The sequence below is a fragment of the Prinia subflava genome, chromosome Z, assembly GCF_021018805.1.
Source record: "Prinia subflava isolate CZ2003 ecotype Zambia chromosome Z, Cam_Psub_1.2, whole genome shotgun sequence".
Taxonomy (NCBI): domain Eukaryota; kingdom Metazoa; phylum Chordata; class Aves; order Passeriformes; family Cisticolidae; genus Prinia; species Prinia subflava.
In genome coordinates, this window is record NC_086283.1 from 33,614,855 (window position 1) to 33,629,777 (window position 14,923).

The 14,923-nt window shown below is 37.5% G+C and overlaps 1 protein-coding gene across 4 annotated transcripts in view; it reads right to left on the reverse strand.

Moving 5' to 3' along the window:
- The window catches only part of TRPM3 (transient receptor potential cation channel subfamily M member 3), a 405,277-nt gene that overhangs the window by 33,895 nt on the left and 356,459 nt on the right, over window positions 1-14,923 (reverse strand). For 3 of the 4 annotated variants that reach the window (XM_063423113.1, XM_063423111.1, XM_063423114.1), the window contains 4 exons: window positions 13,601-13,768; window positions 12,563-12,688; window positions 6,360-6,500; window positions 719-847 (listed from right to left, as the gene is read on the reverse strand). In XM_063423113.1, the coding sequence (XP_063279183.1) occupies window positions 719-847; window positions 6,360-6,500; window positions 12,563-12,688; window positions 13,601-13,768 (564 nt within the window). The remainder of the gene's footprint in view (window positions 1-718; window positions 848-6,359; window positions 6,501-12,562; window positions 12,689-13,600; window positions 13,769-14,923) is intronic. The other variant, XM_063423115.1, reaches the window with a different exon arrangement.

Below are 14,923 nucleotides of genomic sequence, written 5' to 3' on the forward strand. Positions count from 1 at the left end.
TCAGCTGAGGTCAATGGGACTCACATTCAGTCACATTAGGGCTGAATTGGGCCTCTGGTGTCACTGTGGAACAAATGCACCTTTGACTAAGTGAAAGAGGACAGCATTAGGTGGGAGAGACATGTGGGGCAGTGTTAACAGAACCACTTCACTCATTTTATACACTGAGTGCCACCTTAAATGCTCTGTCTCTGCTCTATGTGTCTGCTTTGTGAATATTGCTTGACAAATTAATAAAAAATTTCAAGAGTCACATTTTAAGGAATTTAGCTGACCTTTAAGATTTGTCATAAAATCACCTTGTACTTGTGAATGTTATTAAATAAGCATCACAGAGAAATTTGAACACAGAAATTTTGTGGGAGAAGAAAAAGGAAAGAAGGAAAGAAAGAAAGAAGGAAAAAAGGACAGAAGGAAAGAAGGAAAGAAATGAAGAGAGAAAGATAGAAAGAAAGAGAGAGAGAAAGAAAGAGAGAGAAAGAAAAAGAAGAAATAAAAGAAACTGCTGGTGTTAAAATTAGAGAAGATGGATATTTTTTCCTGCTTTTTAGTAAGAATTTATCTACCTTTCTGAAAAAAGAGGCAATTTTATAATAAGATCATTCATAAAAATGTACCTTGAGAAAAATAATAAAAACAGACATTAAAATGAAAAAAAAAATCTCAAAACCCATGCTTATTCCTTTTTTTTATTCTTTTTTGGTTGGGGAGACTTTACCTCTCTCATCTTCTCTATTCCCAGGGTGAAAATATATGATATGACAATCCACTCCTGAATAGATGGCCAGCGATCCATCTTCACCAACACAATGTAGTTGAACAGCATCAAGTAGCCTATGTAGGCCAGCTGTAAAGAAAAAAAATTAGTATCAATTATCACTATCTATACAACTGAGTCTAGTCTCTTGTATATGACTTGATATTTCTGATTCTACCAGGTTTTCACAGACAAAAGAACAATAAAACTGTCCTGGGATGTCTGATAAAGCTCACATTAAATCACATACTCTATGGAATCTGCAAAATACATGCATGTATGTCCAATTACATCTATCTCCTCAAGAAAACTTTATTAATGCAGTTCTCTTGGATCAACCCACAGTGATGGCAATTCTAATACCACTGTGTCAACTACCCAATTAAGTAAGCTATGTGAAGATTTCTTAATCATTGGCTTCTAAAAGCATTTAGTCCTCTAACACTCTTCCTTTGTGTTCCGCCCCCCCCCCCCCCCCATTCACCTCATATGGGCTGAGTCTGGCATTCTGAGTCCAGATTTTAGGCATTATTAGAGGTCTTCTTACCCAGTGTAGTACTGACTTAACCTATAACATGTTTCCTCCCCAAAACACTGCTGCAGCAAGGAGCTGGACATAACCATCTATTCATTTGCCTTATATTTTTTGCAAATTTTTAAGTGTGAATGTTTTTTTTTCCTTCCTAATATATTCACCTTCCTGGTTAATTTTTGATCCAGAGGAAAGTGTGAGTTCTGTTTTTAGTTTATTTTTCTTTGTTTTTCTGCATGCTGAATGGAATAAAATGTAATCAAATTTAAAAAGCCTGGTCAGGCAAATTGCATCATCAAGTTCATAAAGTTCAGAAAAGCTCCAGTCATGCTGGACCATGGGCTATAGCAAGGATTCCACTCTGGTTTGTGGAACTGCCCGTCTACTTTGCCTTTCAAACAGCAGTCCTATAAGAAAATGCATCCTAAGGCTAAATATAAGTCAGAGAAAAAATGACTCAGTTCTGTGCATGAACATTTAGTCATTGTGACAGAAAGCTATAATAAAAACATCTATATTTGAATTCAGTTTTCATCTCTCAAATGTCTGTTATTCACTGTTATTCACTACATGGGATGTAAATTGAAACAACCACAGTGGGCCTTGAGACATTTAGGTTGGTTTATTTCTATGTTCTGCACATCACAGAATAGAGTTTATAGTCCTGTTGTATTGGTTAGAGAGCACCAGTTCCACTCTTTGTAAAAGCTATAGGATTTTGGATTTTATTCCAGTTGCTGGCTGAGGACATTCAAGAGATTTTTTTCTGTTGGCCATAACTATCAGTATAGAGGAACCAGACAGGTGAAGCACTAGTTCTGGCCTGCATAAAACAGAGGAGGAAACGATCTCATCTGTCTTTCAGTTTGTGAGGGATGATGGATTGCAATGCACATGTCTGCAGGCTGCTCTGGATGACACTAGAGTCAGGAGAACCTCTGTCTGGGCACGCACAGCTGATATACACCTCCCTAGTGGAAATAGGACCTTCTAATATAGAGCAAAAAGCCAGGTGGTACTATTACTTAAAACTCCTCTTGGACCTTATTGATTACTAAATATCAGGAAATCTATTTCGATCTGCTTCAGCAAGCGTTTGGTGAGCAAGCCTTTGGTGAGCATTTGCAGTCAGAAGAGCAAAAGAATAAGGACACTGAGGTTACAAAAGTGACAGAAACTACAAGAAGCTAACTGTAACTGGGGGGTTTCGCTTATTCCTGGTTTTCTTTTGAAATGCTGGGGTGTTTTCTTTGTTTTGGTGGGTTTCTTTATGTCAATTCAAACTTACTCAAAACTGCAAAATTATTTTGCTTGACAAAAGAATCTTCATTTGTGAGTAAAATTATACTGAAATGTCTCCACTTTAACCCAAGAAATAAGCCCCACTTTAACCCAAGAAATAAGATAGTGAATGACACCCTTTTTCTCCCTCCCCACACTGCTAATTTGCTCTCACTTTCCAGGAGGCTACACTGATCCAACACTGAGGTCAAACTTCAGTTTAGCCGTTCATGCTAGTACTCAAGGTTCTTTAAAAGTGCTACAACAGAGGTAGCTAGAACCAGTTTTTTCTTGCTTTTACCTGACTTGACAAAGAGCTAGGAGCTGCCATTGTCACCTTTGAGGGCAGTACTGGAAGAAACTATGGAAAGAACTGCCTACTAATAAGTTTCAAGAATGGATTGCACCTGGTCCTTCTATGGATACAGTCCCATTCTACAGAAAATACTGGAAAACTCATTGTGGTAGAGGACAAACCTGGAAATTGTACCAACAGGTTATTGCCTCAAGGAGATCACCTTCCTCTTTTCTGATTGATTGCAATAATTAAATGATAATAAACTGAAGTGGTCCCAAAATGCAAAACTTAGGGCAAAGCTCTTTTGATGTTTAGAAAGTGACTTTTACTCAAGGCTCAATTCCTCTGCAGCTTTCCTCCTCAGAAGAGGTAGAAACATGGCCTCTTACTTCCTGCTAATATCTCAGTTAATGTCAGTTGTAGAGATGCCTAAAATTTTTGGTTTTTATGTATTTTTCATATATTTGTAGCTTTTAAGACTACTATTAAATAGTTATATAATTCCCAGTATTTTTGCTACTCTTTCTCTTAGATTTTAGAGTAGTCAGTCAACCTTCTAACATTCCTGAAATACTGTTTAGTCTTATTCTTCAGAAGAAGCCTGACAAGGAGCAGGCTTCTGTTTTCCAATCAGAATCTGAGGAGCCACAATATGAAACGGGGCAAAGAAGCCTTGGCCAACTCCAGTGGGACAGTACCCAGGGAAAATAACCTAACAAACTGCTCTTCTAATTGGGCAATATTTGTTACTTATGCTAATTTGTTAAACTTGTAAAAACTGTAGAAATCTGATGCCATGTGAGCACATCACCACCAGGATACCTGGAAGTTTCCAATAAAGGTCTACTTATTATTTTACTATTTTAACAGTGTTGCAAGAGTTTTCCACTTTTGATATTAGGACAGTGGGAGTAGGCAACAGTAGGAGAAGATCATCCTCTTCTGCCCAAGCAATCTGTGGGATGAAACATTTGCATCACGGTTTCCAATGTAACAAAACAGAACAGAGTAGCTGAATTTTGGAATTGCTGCAAGTCTACAGAGAAAGTTGTTTGTTGGTCTGTTTGTGTTGGTTTTTAGGTGGTGTCTTTGGTTTTGTTTTTGTGGTTTTTTTTTCTTTTCTTCTTTTTCTTTTTTTTTTTGGTTTGTTTCAAGATTTTTTTGAGAAAAAGTTGTCTAGTGTCTGCTAAGCCAAATGTTACTTACTCAAATATCTCATTTAACTCATTCTTGTGTATTTGAAGAGTGAAGGTGAATACAGCTACATAGTAATAGAGATAGGTAAGTGCAGAATATTCAAGTTTTTTTAAGTAGTATACAATAGCTGTAGGACCTTTTACATGCATTTCTTTTGCATTCCACAGTCAATTTCATGGACTGTGGAATCTAAAATTTGAAAGATTTCTTTTGAAATCCATGAATAGTATTTGTGCCTGTGTATTTGCAAAATTGTGATAGGTTGTGCAATTTTAACCCTTCTCTGAAACTTGTTTTGCTTTTAGTCTCCAGGAGTTCTCAATATACACAACAGGTCAAGCATGGCAGCCAGAATTCATCTTAACTTGCTCTCCAGGCTCAGTGTATCCAAGATCCTGTTTTAATAAATGACCTTGATTGAGACCTGCCTCAGGACATAAAACTGTAGGAACAAGGCTAAATGGAAATGCAATATTGATTTCTCTCTCCCATTTAAAAATTGAACTAACAGGGAAAGCCAGGATGCTTCTTTCCATTTGCATTATAAAGACCATTCTGTTTGTGCATAATACATGCTGCAATTGATAATGAGACTAGGCTGCTTATGAGTAGTTTCTGGACTTATGGACTTGATTAATGCTCAGTGGCCACTGAGCTGGGCAATAAGTTACTCCAAGATGTTAAACTATCTGCTCGTCCACAGCCTCCGCCATAGTTAAGACTTGATTGATGTGAGTTGCTCTCAATGTCTGCATGGCAATTTTTCTTACAAGAAGTCACTTGCAGAAGAATCCGTTCTTTGTGACTTGCTGTGCTTTCAGCAGAGTGATGGAAAATATGAGTGAGAAAAAAATACCTGAAACCATCCAGCCAGTTCCATTGGGCTAAGGCAGTATTAATTCCAATGTACCATAATGGATGTATGTCTTCATAAGAATGTTTAGAAATCACTAATAATGGAAAACCTAGCATGTCCTCACACAGTTCATGACAGTACTTCTTGGAGTGGTTATAAACTATTTCCTATGTTCTTACCCAGAACTGTCTCTGTGCTATTTTTTGTCCTATTCAGCAAGGATTTGGAGGTACTTACACATATTTGAAAACTTTTATGTTCCTTCTGCATACCTTTTTTTTTTTTTTTTTTTTTTTTTTTTTTTTTTTTTTTTTTTTTTTTTTTTAACTGAGAAAACATTCTCACTTCCTTAATCTCTCCCCTTAAGTCAAACTCTAAAAACCTGTTAAAACATTCTTATTTTTGGGGGTCTTTCAAACCAGTCCACACTTGTCACATAATCCAGAAACTGAACTGAAATGGAATATTCCAGCCAAGAAGACTGAGATTATTTTCTGTGATCTTTTCAGTCTTATCCTTCTACATTCTAGTGCAATTTGCTAAATAACTAATAATAACTAAATAACAAATAAAATAATATCTAATCTCTAGTCCATCATCCAAGTTTTGAATAAAAATATAAGCACTTGATACAGAAGAGAGCTTAATGGCATCCTTTCTAATCCCTACTTCCAGCTTGATAATGAATAATTAATATCTACTCTTGAGGACTAATTTTCAAAAGGTTTTTATTCACATAGTAACTTTAATATACCAGTCATTAATTTAGCTGTGAGAAAACCCTGGGAAGTTTTTGGTACTGTTTTACTGTAATTGAAATACATGGCATATTTTTTTTTCTGCTCCTTTTGGAAGGTCCATTTCTTTCTAACACATGGGGAATATACTAATTTAACCTAATTTGTTCCTGAAAAATGTACATTGGCTGTCAATCATGTCTTTGATATCCTGTGGGTACTTATATTTTCTCTGAGAGACACTCTGCAGACCAGTCAAAACAGAAAAAAATAAGAATGTTCCAAGGAAAGAAGTGCTTTGTCTTTTTTTCATCAGTTATTAGAGAATTCATATTTTGCCTCAGACCAGCTTCCCACTGAACTTACAACTGGAAGCGATCCTGTTTTGAATCCTCCTATAGAGAATTCCTTGGGGACACTATATCAAACTGTCCCTTACCATTTTATTTAAAGAAAAACATACACAATCATTCAAATGTTAGCCATTAACTTCCTGAACGAAATAGTAATCTTTAAAAGTCATTGAAAGTTTTGCAAAGGTTTTGCAGACTTCCACCAATTATTTTTATTGAACTATTTATGTGTACACCCTTCGATACATATAAATGTAGACATCAATGAAACACAAAAGATGACCTTAGTCCAATTTCAGTATTTGTAATTACTACAACATTATTAATATGACAGGAAAGATTTCTTACGGTGTAAAACCAAAATTTCACGATGGGAGCATTGTAGAACTCGTAAATCTTTCTTCCAATGGGGATCATTCTGTGCCTGCTCTGAACTTCCTCATCCTCTTTCTTTCTTGAGGCCTCTCCATTCCCCCGTCCCAGCATTGCCTACAAGAAATGATATATTTGTGTTTCTTTCTTTGTGAAAGAAAAATTACACTCTTTTTTAAAATGTCAGTAGGAAACTGCTCTTGATCTCTAGATAAAACCAGGCCATCATAGCTAGGCATAAAATGCTTTGCTTTCAAATTATCTTTTTTTGGAGGAAGGCTTCTGTTTGATACTTTGAAAATGAAAAAATATACCTTTAGCCTCAACCCTCTGCCTGAGAGTGAAACTCCTGACTAGTGAACAAAAAAAAAAAAGCTGTGGAGAATATTTTTCCTTTTTGCTGCACGGACAGAAACACTTTTACCTGACAGCTTTTTGTGGTGTACTTCTATACAATAAACAGATGCAAACAGAGAACAGGTAAATTTAAGTTTTAAACAAGGAGAAGTTCATAAGGCTGAAATTGAGAGGGAACAACAGGGGAAAAGATGAGTTGGTAGTCACTGAACTAGAAGCAAAGAAGAGAGTGGCACTTTTTAAATTAATCACTGGACCTGTCCTAGGCCATGATCCCATAGTGAAGCTTACATGGATGAAAGCTCACTGCAGCTGAAAGGCATTGAATTGAAATATCCATGTACATGATTGTAGCTTCTTCCACAGTGAAGTTCCAGACTGCTCATGCATTGCCTTTGCTAGGCTGATTGACCATTGTAATTCACACCCACTGAGAAGCTACACCGAGCTCAAGAAACATAAGTCCTCAGCTGTGAGTGCAAACCTAACAGTCAAAAGAAGGTAATATGTTGTTTGTTTACCCTTAATTTTCATCGTCAGCTGCAGAGAAGTGGAAGGACTAAACTACAATCACTAAACTTAGTGCTTAAAAGGAATTCCTTTGTATTTGAAGTGTAATGTGACCTATTAAATGTTCATTCTGAAACAATTATTTAGTGAACAGTAAACTAAGACTAGATTTTAGCTCACTGTACCCCTTGCAAGTTCTTACTATTTAGTTTGTGGACGCATCTCTGGAATGCAGCACCCTGCACATGAAATATTTGCAGGAATTGAGACAAATCTAAGTATGCAGGGACTGCATGATGATGCATTTGTTTCAATGCTTCTATAATGTTTCCTACAAGTACATAAAGGCACCCTTGTGCTTTTATGTTTACTGAAGCAAACTTTCACCAACCATGAAGATAGGGTTGTCCTCATCTGCAACTTAAATGGTGGAAAACAAAGGGAACAATTAGATGCCAGACATATGGTCTTTCTATAACAAGATCCTTCTTGTCTCTGTATCTATGCTCTCCGATTCAACAGGACCTACGGCACATACTTAACTGATTAGTTTCAAGTGAGCTATCTGATCATGTTCTAGAGCCCTGCGGGAACTGGTGATGCACTTCTCACATATTTTAAAGTAAGAATCACAATCTAACCTTTTCTTCCTTTTTTCCAGCCTCATGTGGAGTTACTCATAGGTCTTTTTCCTGTGAAATAGTAATTTCACAGGAAAAATAATAATAATTTAGTAATGATAATTTTTTTTTCAGTCAGTTTAGATATTTGTAACATTATGAGGATTGTGCTTGGTCCCATATGGCTTCTTCTCTTTAATTTCATTTATGCAGTTAGTTTTTCCTGTAGTATTGTTACGTTACTTGAGGACCCTTATATTCTTGAATCTCAAAACACACAAATGCTGCTGTGCACATTTTCAATAAAATACAACAAAGACTCAGGACAGAAGTGTACTGGACTGAAACTAACCTGGGACTATCTCATAAACTAAAGCCTGATTTGACCAACTTAACTTATTTCCTTTAGCTTTAATGGCTGAAGATTTTTAATTTAATTTCCATAAATATAGATAAAACATTATCTATTAAAAATGTAAATGTACCTCCTGTTGGGTCTCACAGAGCACATAAAACACCTCAGAAGCCCATCAAGATTTTTATATAAAAAGAAGACAAAGTGGCTGTTAAGCAGAGGAGAAGGGTTTTTATGGTTATGAGACTTACTGAATATAACAACAGTAGCAGAAATTACCCAACCTCTACAAAAGATATCATTACCTGAACTCCACAAAATCAAAGAGATCCTTTGATCCATATCTTTGATTGGGATTTTTTTTGGAAAAAAAATTGAATATGATCTGAATGCTTTCTGAATGCTTTGGGAACAGTATAGCCCGAGAAGGTGCTAATTTGTTTGCTTCTCTCTACTTACTGATGCTTTTCTGGGAAAACTGCCATCTGAAGCTACAGTGTTTTCTATAGCTTTTCCCAAGGCTTTGTCTCTGCTGTCCTCTGGTGCTCAGGAATTTTGCAGCAGACTGAAAATGAATGCTGCCTGCTTTAACAAATGAGCAATGCTATGTTTTAGTGAAAGGGATTATTTTACAGAGTTCAAATCCTTCACAATTTTAAAAATTTACAAATTCTGGGACAGACTTAATTCTCAATGAAATCTGACTTTAGAATGTTTTTATCATAATGCTCTTTCAATATCTGGAAATATGAATTTGAATATGAATATGAATAATTATGCTTATGAATTCTGATTTCCTGTTAGCTACTGCTTTCTTCTTGATAACAATGCCATAATTTTATCTCCTTATAAATATTTTTTAATTAATTCTATCATATAATACTACCTTCTCCCCTCCCCCACACTACAGATGGGGAATTTCTCTGCGATGGCTAGGGATTAGGTTTGACCTGATGTTCCTGACTCTTAATTATACCTCAGTACTAACAAACTGAAAAGCTTCCCCATTAGAAACATTCAGAAATAACTTAAGTAACTGTGTTAACAGAATAATTGCAGTGCCAAATGTGAGCAAATGTTTTCCTTGGAGTGGGATGCAGTAGGGTGGGAACAACTCAACACACTGCTCTGTGTGGGCGGCATCTCTTTCTCTAATACATGATTTTGTCCATGATTCACCATGAGTCATGCAAGGTAAGCTCGACAGCAGCTCAACTTCATTGTGAAGTACAGTACAGCTGCATCATTTTAGCCGGAAGGGATTGATGTCTGCATAGTTTTTAGAGGGAGATTTTATTAATCTGGTTGGGTGGTGGTTTTTGTTTTGTTTTGTTTTGTTTGGTTTGGTTTGGTTTTGTCTTGTTTTTTGTTTTTTGCTTTTTTGTTATTGCTGTTGTTGGGCCAACTGAGGACTGTTTGTTGATAATGAACTATCAGGGAGGAGTTTTGGGTTGTACATTTTTGCATTAATATATGTTAACAATCCTACACTATGCTTATATGTTTTATAATTAAATAATAGGAATTTCAGTCTTTCTGGAATGAATACAGGCTCTTCCAGTTTCATCCTCAGTGAAATCTACATGCCATATAGACACTTATCCAAGTTCACAGAGAACTGGTGTGGAAATGACACATAGCTATGTAGAGACACCCTGCTGGATCCTACACTGTGTGTGAAAGTGCTGCCCCCCATGGTAATTCCAGGATTACTGTTCTCTGCCATGAAACACTGGTAGAAAAATGTTTTAATGTCTTTGATTTACAGATGTAAAATTAGATTTTGCATGTGCTTGATGGTTACAATGAGCACAGAAGAACAGGACTAAAGTGTTCCAGGAGCTCAGTCATTCTGTCTTCTGAGCATGGCAAAGAACACAGACCATGCCAGAGCATGTGTGGTGGTGGTGGTGTGGAGGATTTCCAAACTCCTTGGAGGAAGAACGAACCTCTCCTAATGGAAAGGCTCAGCACTTCTGCATAGAGACCACCAGCAGTGTCTCCCAGTTGTTTTCCAGAAGGGCTGAAGGGATGCCTTGTTGCTGCCACATGAGATGCTGTGAGAGTCATCTTCCACTGAAAGGGTGAGTTGGGCCAATGGACAATAGGACATGTATCTTCAGACTTTACTGTGTTAAGAACTGTATTTTTAGTGATATGATTAATATGTGATTATTTCTTGCCATTGAGAAAAGGCTAAGCACATATATGAATTTATGTGATCCCAGAGACCAACAGAACTAGCTTTGCTGCTGCTGGAAAGTTCTCAGACTAACTCAGTGATGTTCTTGGAAGTCCAAACCTCCTATTCATTGTGGAAAATCAGAGCAAAATGAATAAAATAACAACAGAAACACCTTTTAAATGACTTAGATGAGTTATTCTGTGTTCTGAAATAAAACCATTTACTGGGGAGCTCTATTATCCAAACAATAAGGCACTGAATAGGGTTAAGGATGCCCCTAGTTATGGCTTCCAGAATAAGGGTTTTTCTGGGAGGAAGGTAGACTTCTGGGGTTTCTGACTGACCTGAATTTCAGCAATTAAGGCCTCGATTAGGATATTGTACAAATAGAAAATATCCCAGCCTTCAGACTTTAATGTCCTTCTACTCCTCTGTGTTTAAAACTCAGGATTAATGACTGTCTGCTCCATATATAAATTGTGGTAAATTTCTTGGTGCTGAGGGGCACTGATGAGAGCAGTATTCAAATGTGTTTTTGTGAGTAGCTGTTACAAGCATGTTTCTTAGCATCTAGGTGTTAAAGAAATGTGGGCCTATCACTCTAATGTATCTGTTATAAAGTTAAAAGCAGGTGTGAATAACAAGTAGTTTACAGTGAATAAACACATCTTCATAGTATATCCATATGTTCAGTTACTCCTCCCTTTAAGAGGAGCATAAAGCAAATACATACTTGCACACAGATGGAAGTATGTATTTGTGGAGACTTAACTTCACTGTTGCTGTAGTCTGCTGATCCCATTTTTCTGTGCAAACGAGGTGTAAAATAGGGAAAAGATCACAGTGGCCCCGTACCTCATGAACTCTGTATAATTGCAGTACAGAAGAAGAAACTGACTCCTTGGTTTGTCTTTAGTCACCTGGGCTTAGCAGTGCAAGACACACAGGAAATCAATGAACAGACCTTGCCTAGATGAGACCCCTTTGTCTTCATTGTAGTTGTGAGAATATGGGTGTAACATAATGAATACAGAGACTTGAGAAGTATTCATTTGGAATGATTAGAAGAAGAATCAGGAAGATTATTTCAATTATATATTATTTGCCAGAAAAGAACTTTAAGATAAAAATGATGGTTTTACATCACTTTTTTTGTTAATCTTTACACTGAACAAAACTCAGGTTAGATGAGTGACTGATCTATCGATTCTAAGTTCAGCAATGGATTAAACATTTATGATATCCCAGCAAAATAAATTATTAATCTTATTGAAGTATTTATAAGGTATCCTTAATGTATTCAAGGATACCATGGCTAAGGGGAAACTTCACAAAGGCAATTCCCAAAACATCTTTCAGGCATCGTCTGATCAGTGTAAAAGAAACCTGACCTTTATGCTGGACTATTTGACTAAGGCTGCAACAACATGAAACTTCAGTCTGAAGTATTTTCTTGTATTTAAAATATGCCAGGTGACAAAATGTAACTGCCTGTGGCATCTAACCATAGACATGAAAAGATCTCTCTGCTACCAGTTAGTCTCTCCTCACCACTGAGGGGCACCTGAGTGAAACAGCTGTGTTAGAAGTTCTACAGTACAGTATCAACTATATGCAGAAATACTGTAGAGTATTCTGCAGAGTGAGCTGTGCTGTACCAAAGATATTGTTTCTAAACTTAATAGACTCCACAGGAAGAATTATTTTATAGAAAAGGTTTCAAGTGCCTGAAGCTTCACTAGAGTGATACACTGAATTTGAAGGAATTAAGGGAAGAGTCATTGACAGAACAGAGCAATAGGACTGTCAGCACTTGGAAGGGAGAAGAGGAGAAACAGCTAAGGTTCATCTGGAATAGCAGATCCACTGCACACATCACTCACAGCAGGAGTCAGAAGGGAAAAAGGAAACAGTATTGTAGACAAGAAACCAGGAGCTGGGATAACTACAGTGAAATGGAAAACACATCTTCCCCAATTTTCTCCCCATTGCCAGGTAAAAGGCAGCTTGCAAAGTGCTTTGATTTGAACAGGCACTTCACAAGGGGATCAGAAGCCAAGGGTTAGGAAATTGCAATCAATAGCCAATGAGCAGAGAATGCTCTATTGCTGCTATTCTGGCTTCTGGTCCTTCCCAACAGCCAGGTTCTTGCCTGCAAACGGGTCCTGTAGGTTGGTCTTGTGGGCTGCTCCTTCGGCTTGCCTGCATATTGGCTCCTGTAGGCAGGTCCTTCTGCCTGCCTGCAGTCGGGGTCCTGTGGGCAGCTCCTGCTGTTTGCCTGTGGGAAACAGTCTGGGTTTTTTTGTTTTTGTTTTTGCTTTTGTTTTTTAACTTAACCAGGCAAATCCCTTTTACACCAATGCCTCTATCCTGACCAAATGGAGCTGAGTTTTAAACCTTTCAAAGACACCACGTGAATCAAATGCAATCAAATGCAAACCAAACTAGACTAAGGGCTAATGTAATAGCCTATATGATAACTGTCCAAACTAAAAAGTGTGAGAACAAGAGACAGGGGGCAGATGACTTGCATAGTTTTCAGAGCTTTAGCTATCTGATTCTTTGTGGTGCAAATTATTCCTCAAAGGCTATGTTACTAATACTGACAAGTCCCTCCCCTGCTGAGTTGTAGAAGTGGAGCTGTCTAGCTGATTGCTAATGTCTTCAGTGGATTAAAAACTGGTTGTGTGTTTGTGTGAAAGGCAATGACCACAAATACAAAAGAATTTTAGACTAAGTTTTGTAATTTTTCTGGCTTGTTTGCATACTTGCTTACTCTCTAGTAAGCTTCTAGTTGACTCTTTAAGTGAAGGCAACTAAAAGAAAAAAAAAATCTCTGGCTTCCATTAATCTTTGGGCATTTCCAACCAAAGATGAGCCCTTTTCCACCAGAGAGGTCATCTTTCATGACCGAGTGCTTCTAAGATCTAAGTTGCTTGGTTCAGACAATGTAGCATCAAATTGTGTCAAAATATGAGGGTGTTAGAGCACAGCTTCACTATGCACTGCTGTAGCATGGAGACAAAGTGATGGCAACTTGTGTGGCTTGAGTCCCATGGAGGAGAGGGGAGTGTGAAGAATGGTATCCTATCATGTGCTATATCTAGCCATCAGATGGTCTGCAATGCCTACAGAGGGAGGAATAACAAATTGACAGCACTGAGGCTGATGATTTATTGTGAGCACTTACAGTGAGTTCCATGTCTTCCTCTTCTTTTTCTTTCACTGGCTTCTCTGGTTCCTCTGGATCTTTTTCTTGAAGATGGATCTCGTTGGCCTGGGTCATGTAGGGCATATCATCTTTGTTCTTGAACTCCAAGCTGAGGATTGAAGGAGGAAGTAGAATCCCTAGAATTACCTAAAGCAATAATAATGACAACAATAATCATCACAGGAAACAGATTATGGTCATAATGGTTACTTAGCATCAAATGGAACAACTCCCTCAGGAGATTTAGGAAAAGAAAGACACATGTGCATGTGAGTTTCTATGACAATAAAGTATTTGTCATTGGGGATAATGTTACCAGAATACTGAATTAAAGCATGTAACTTCTACTAGTGTTGCTGTGAATGCTCTCGTAAGTTTTATCTGCTTGCGCATCACCAACGTGTAGTGCTACATACTAGAATATATTTACAAAATGTTAGGTAAGGTCAAGAGTAGGTGGGACCACGTGGGTGTACAGGCCTGCAAATGTCTGCATTTTACATAATACAAAATATCAGCATAAATGACACACAGAGAGTATTTATTTCTACAGAGAAAGTCAATAGCTCTTTGTGTCCATGCTTAATGCACACTGGTAGTCAAAGAAGTGTAACTACGTGTGGATCTGAGGAGATAAGGCAAAGCCAGCAAAGCAAATGCTGATGAGCACAGATATGCAGCCCACTTAGATTTTGTTTCAGCAACCAGGCAGCTGTGTAATGTTCATGTTAATGCCAGTTCTTTCTTTTCTGCCTTCCCTCTTAGATGCAGGAGTGTAGAAACCACTGAAGTTACTTTGTTGGGATATATAAGTAACGAAAAATGCTTGGGTTCAAACATTAGTACAACTGAATAGATACCAAAGTAATACAAAGCACAATAACTTTGTATTCACAAGCACAATAACTTTGTCTGGTTATGCTGCAGTTTGATGGAGAATGATTTTCTTATAAATCTCTCCCTGAATGAGGGTGAAACCAGACAGTTAACCTCTTGGCAGGTTAGGGAGGGTGCTTGTGCACATCACATCAGCAGACAGCTTGTACGCTGTTGAAACCAAAGTACACAACGAGGAGCAGTTAGTGTAAGGAAATACTGTATCCAGTCTTGAAAAATCTTCCTGCACTGCTCCTGCACCCATGAAATGATAGATGCAGGAGAAAGGGTTACAGGCAGACCTGGCTTCACAGAAAGACTATTTTTAAGAGCAGGTAGGATTAACAGCTGCCCCTAACCCTTCCATTGGTGCCATACATCCTCAGCAAGAGTCTAAAGAATTATTTTTAATCTTCCTACCATTTG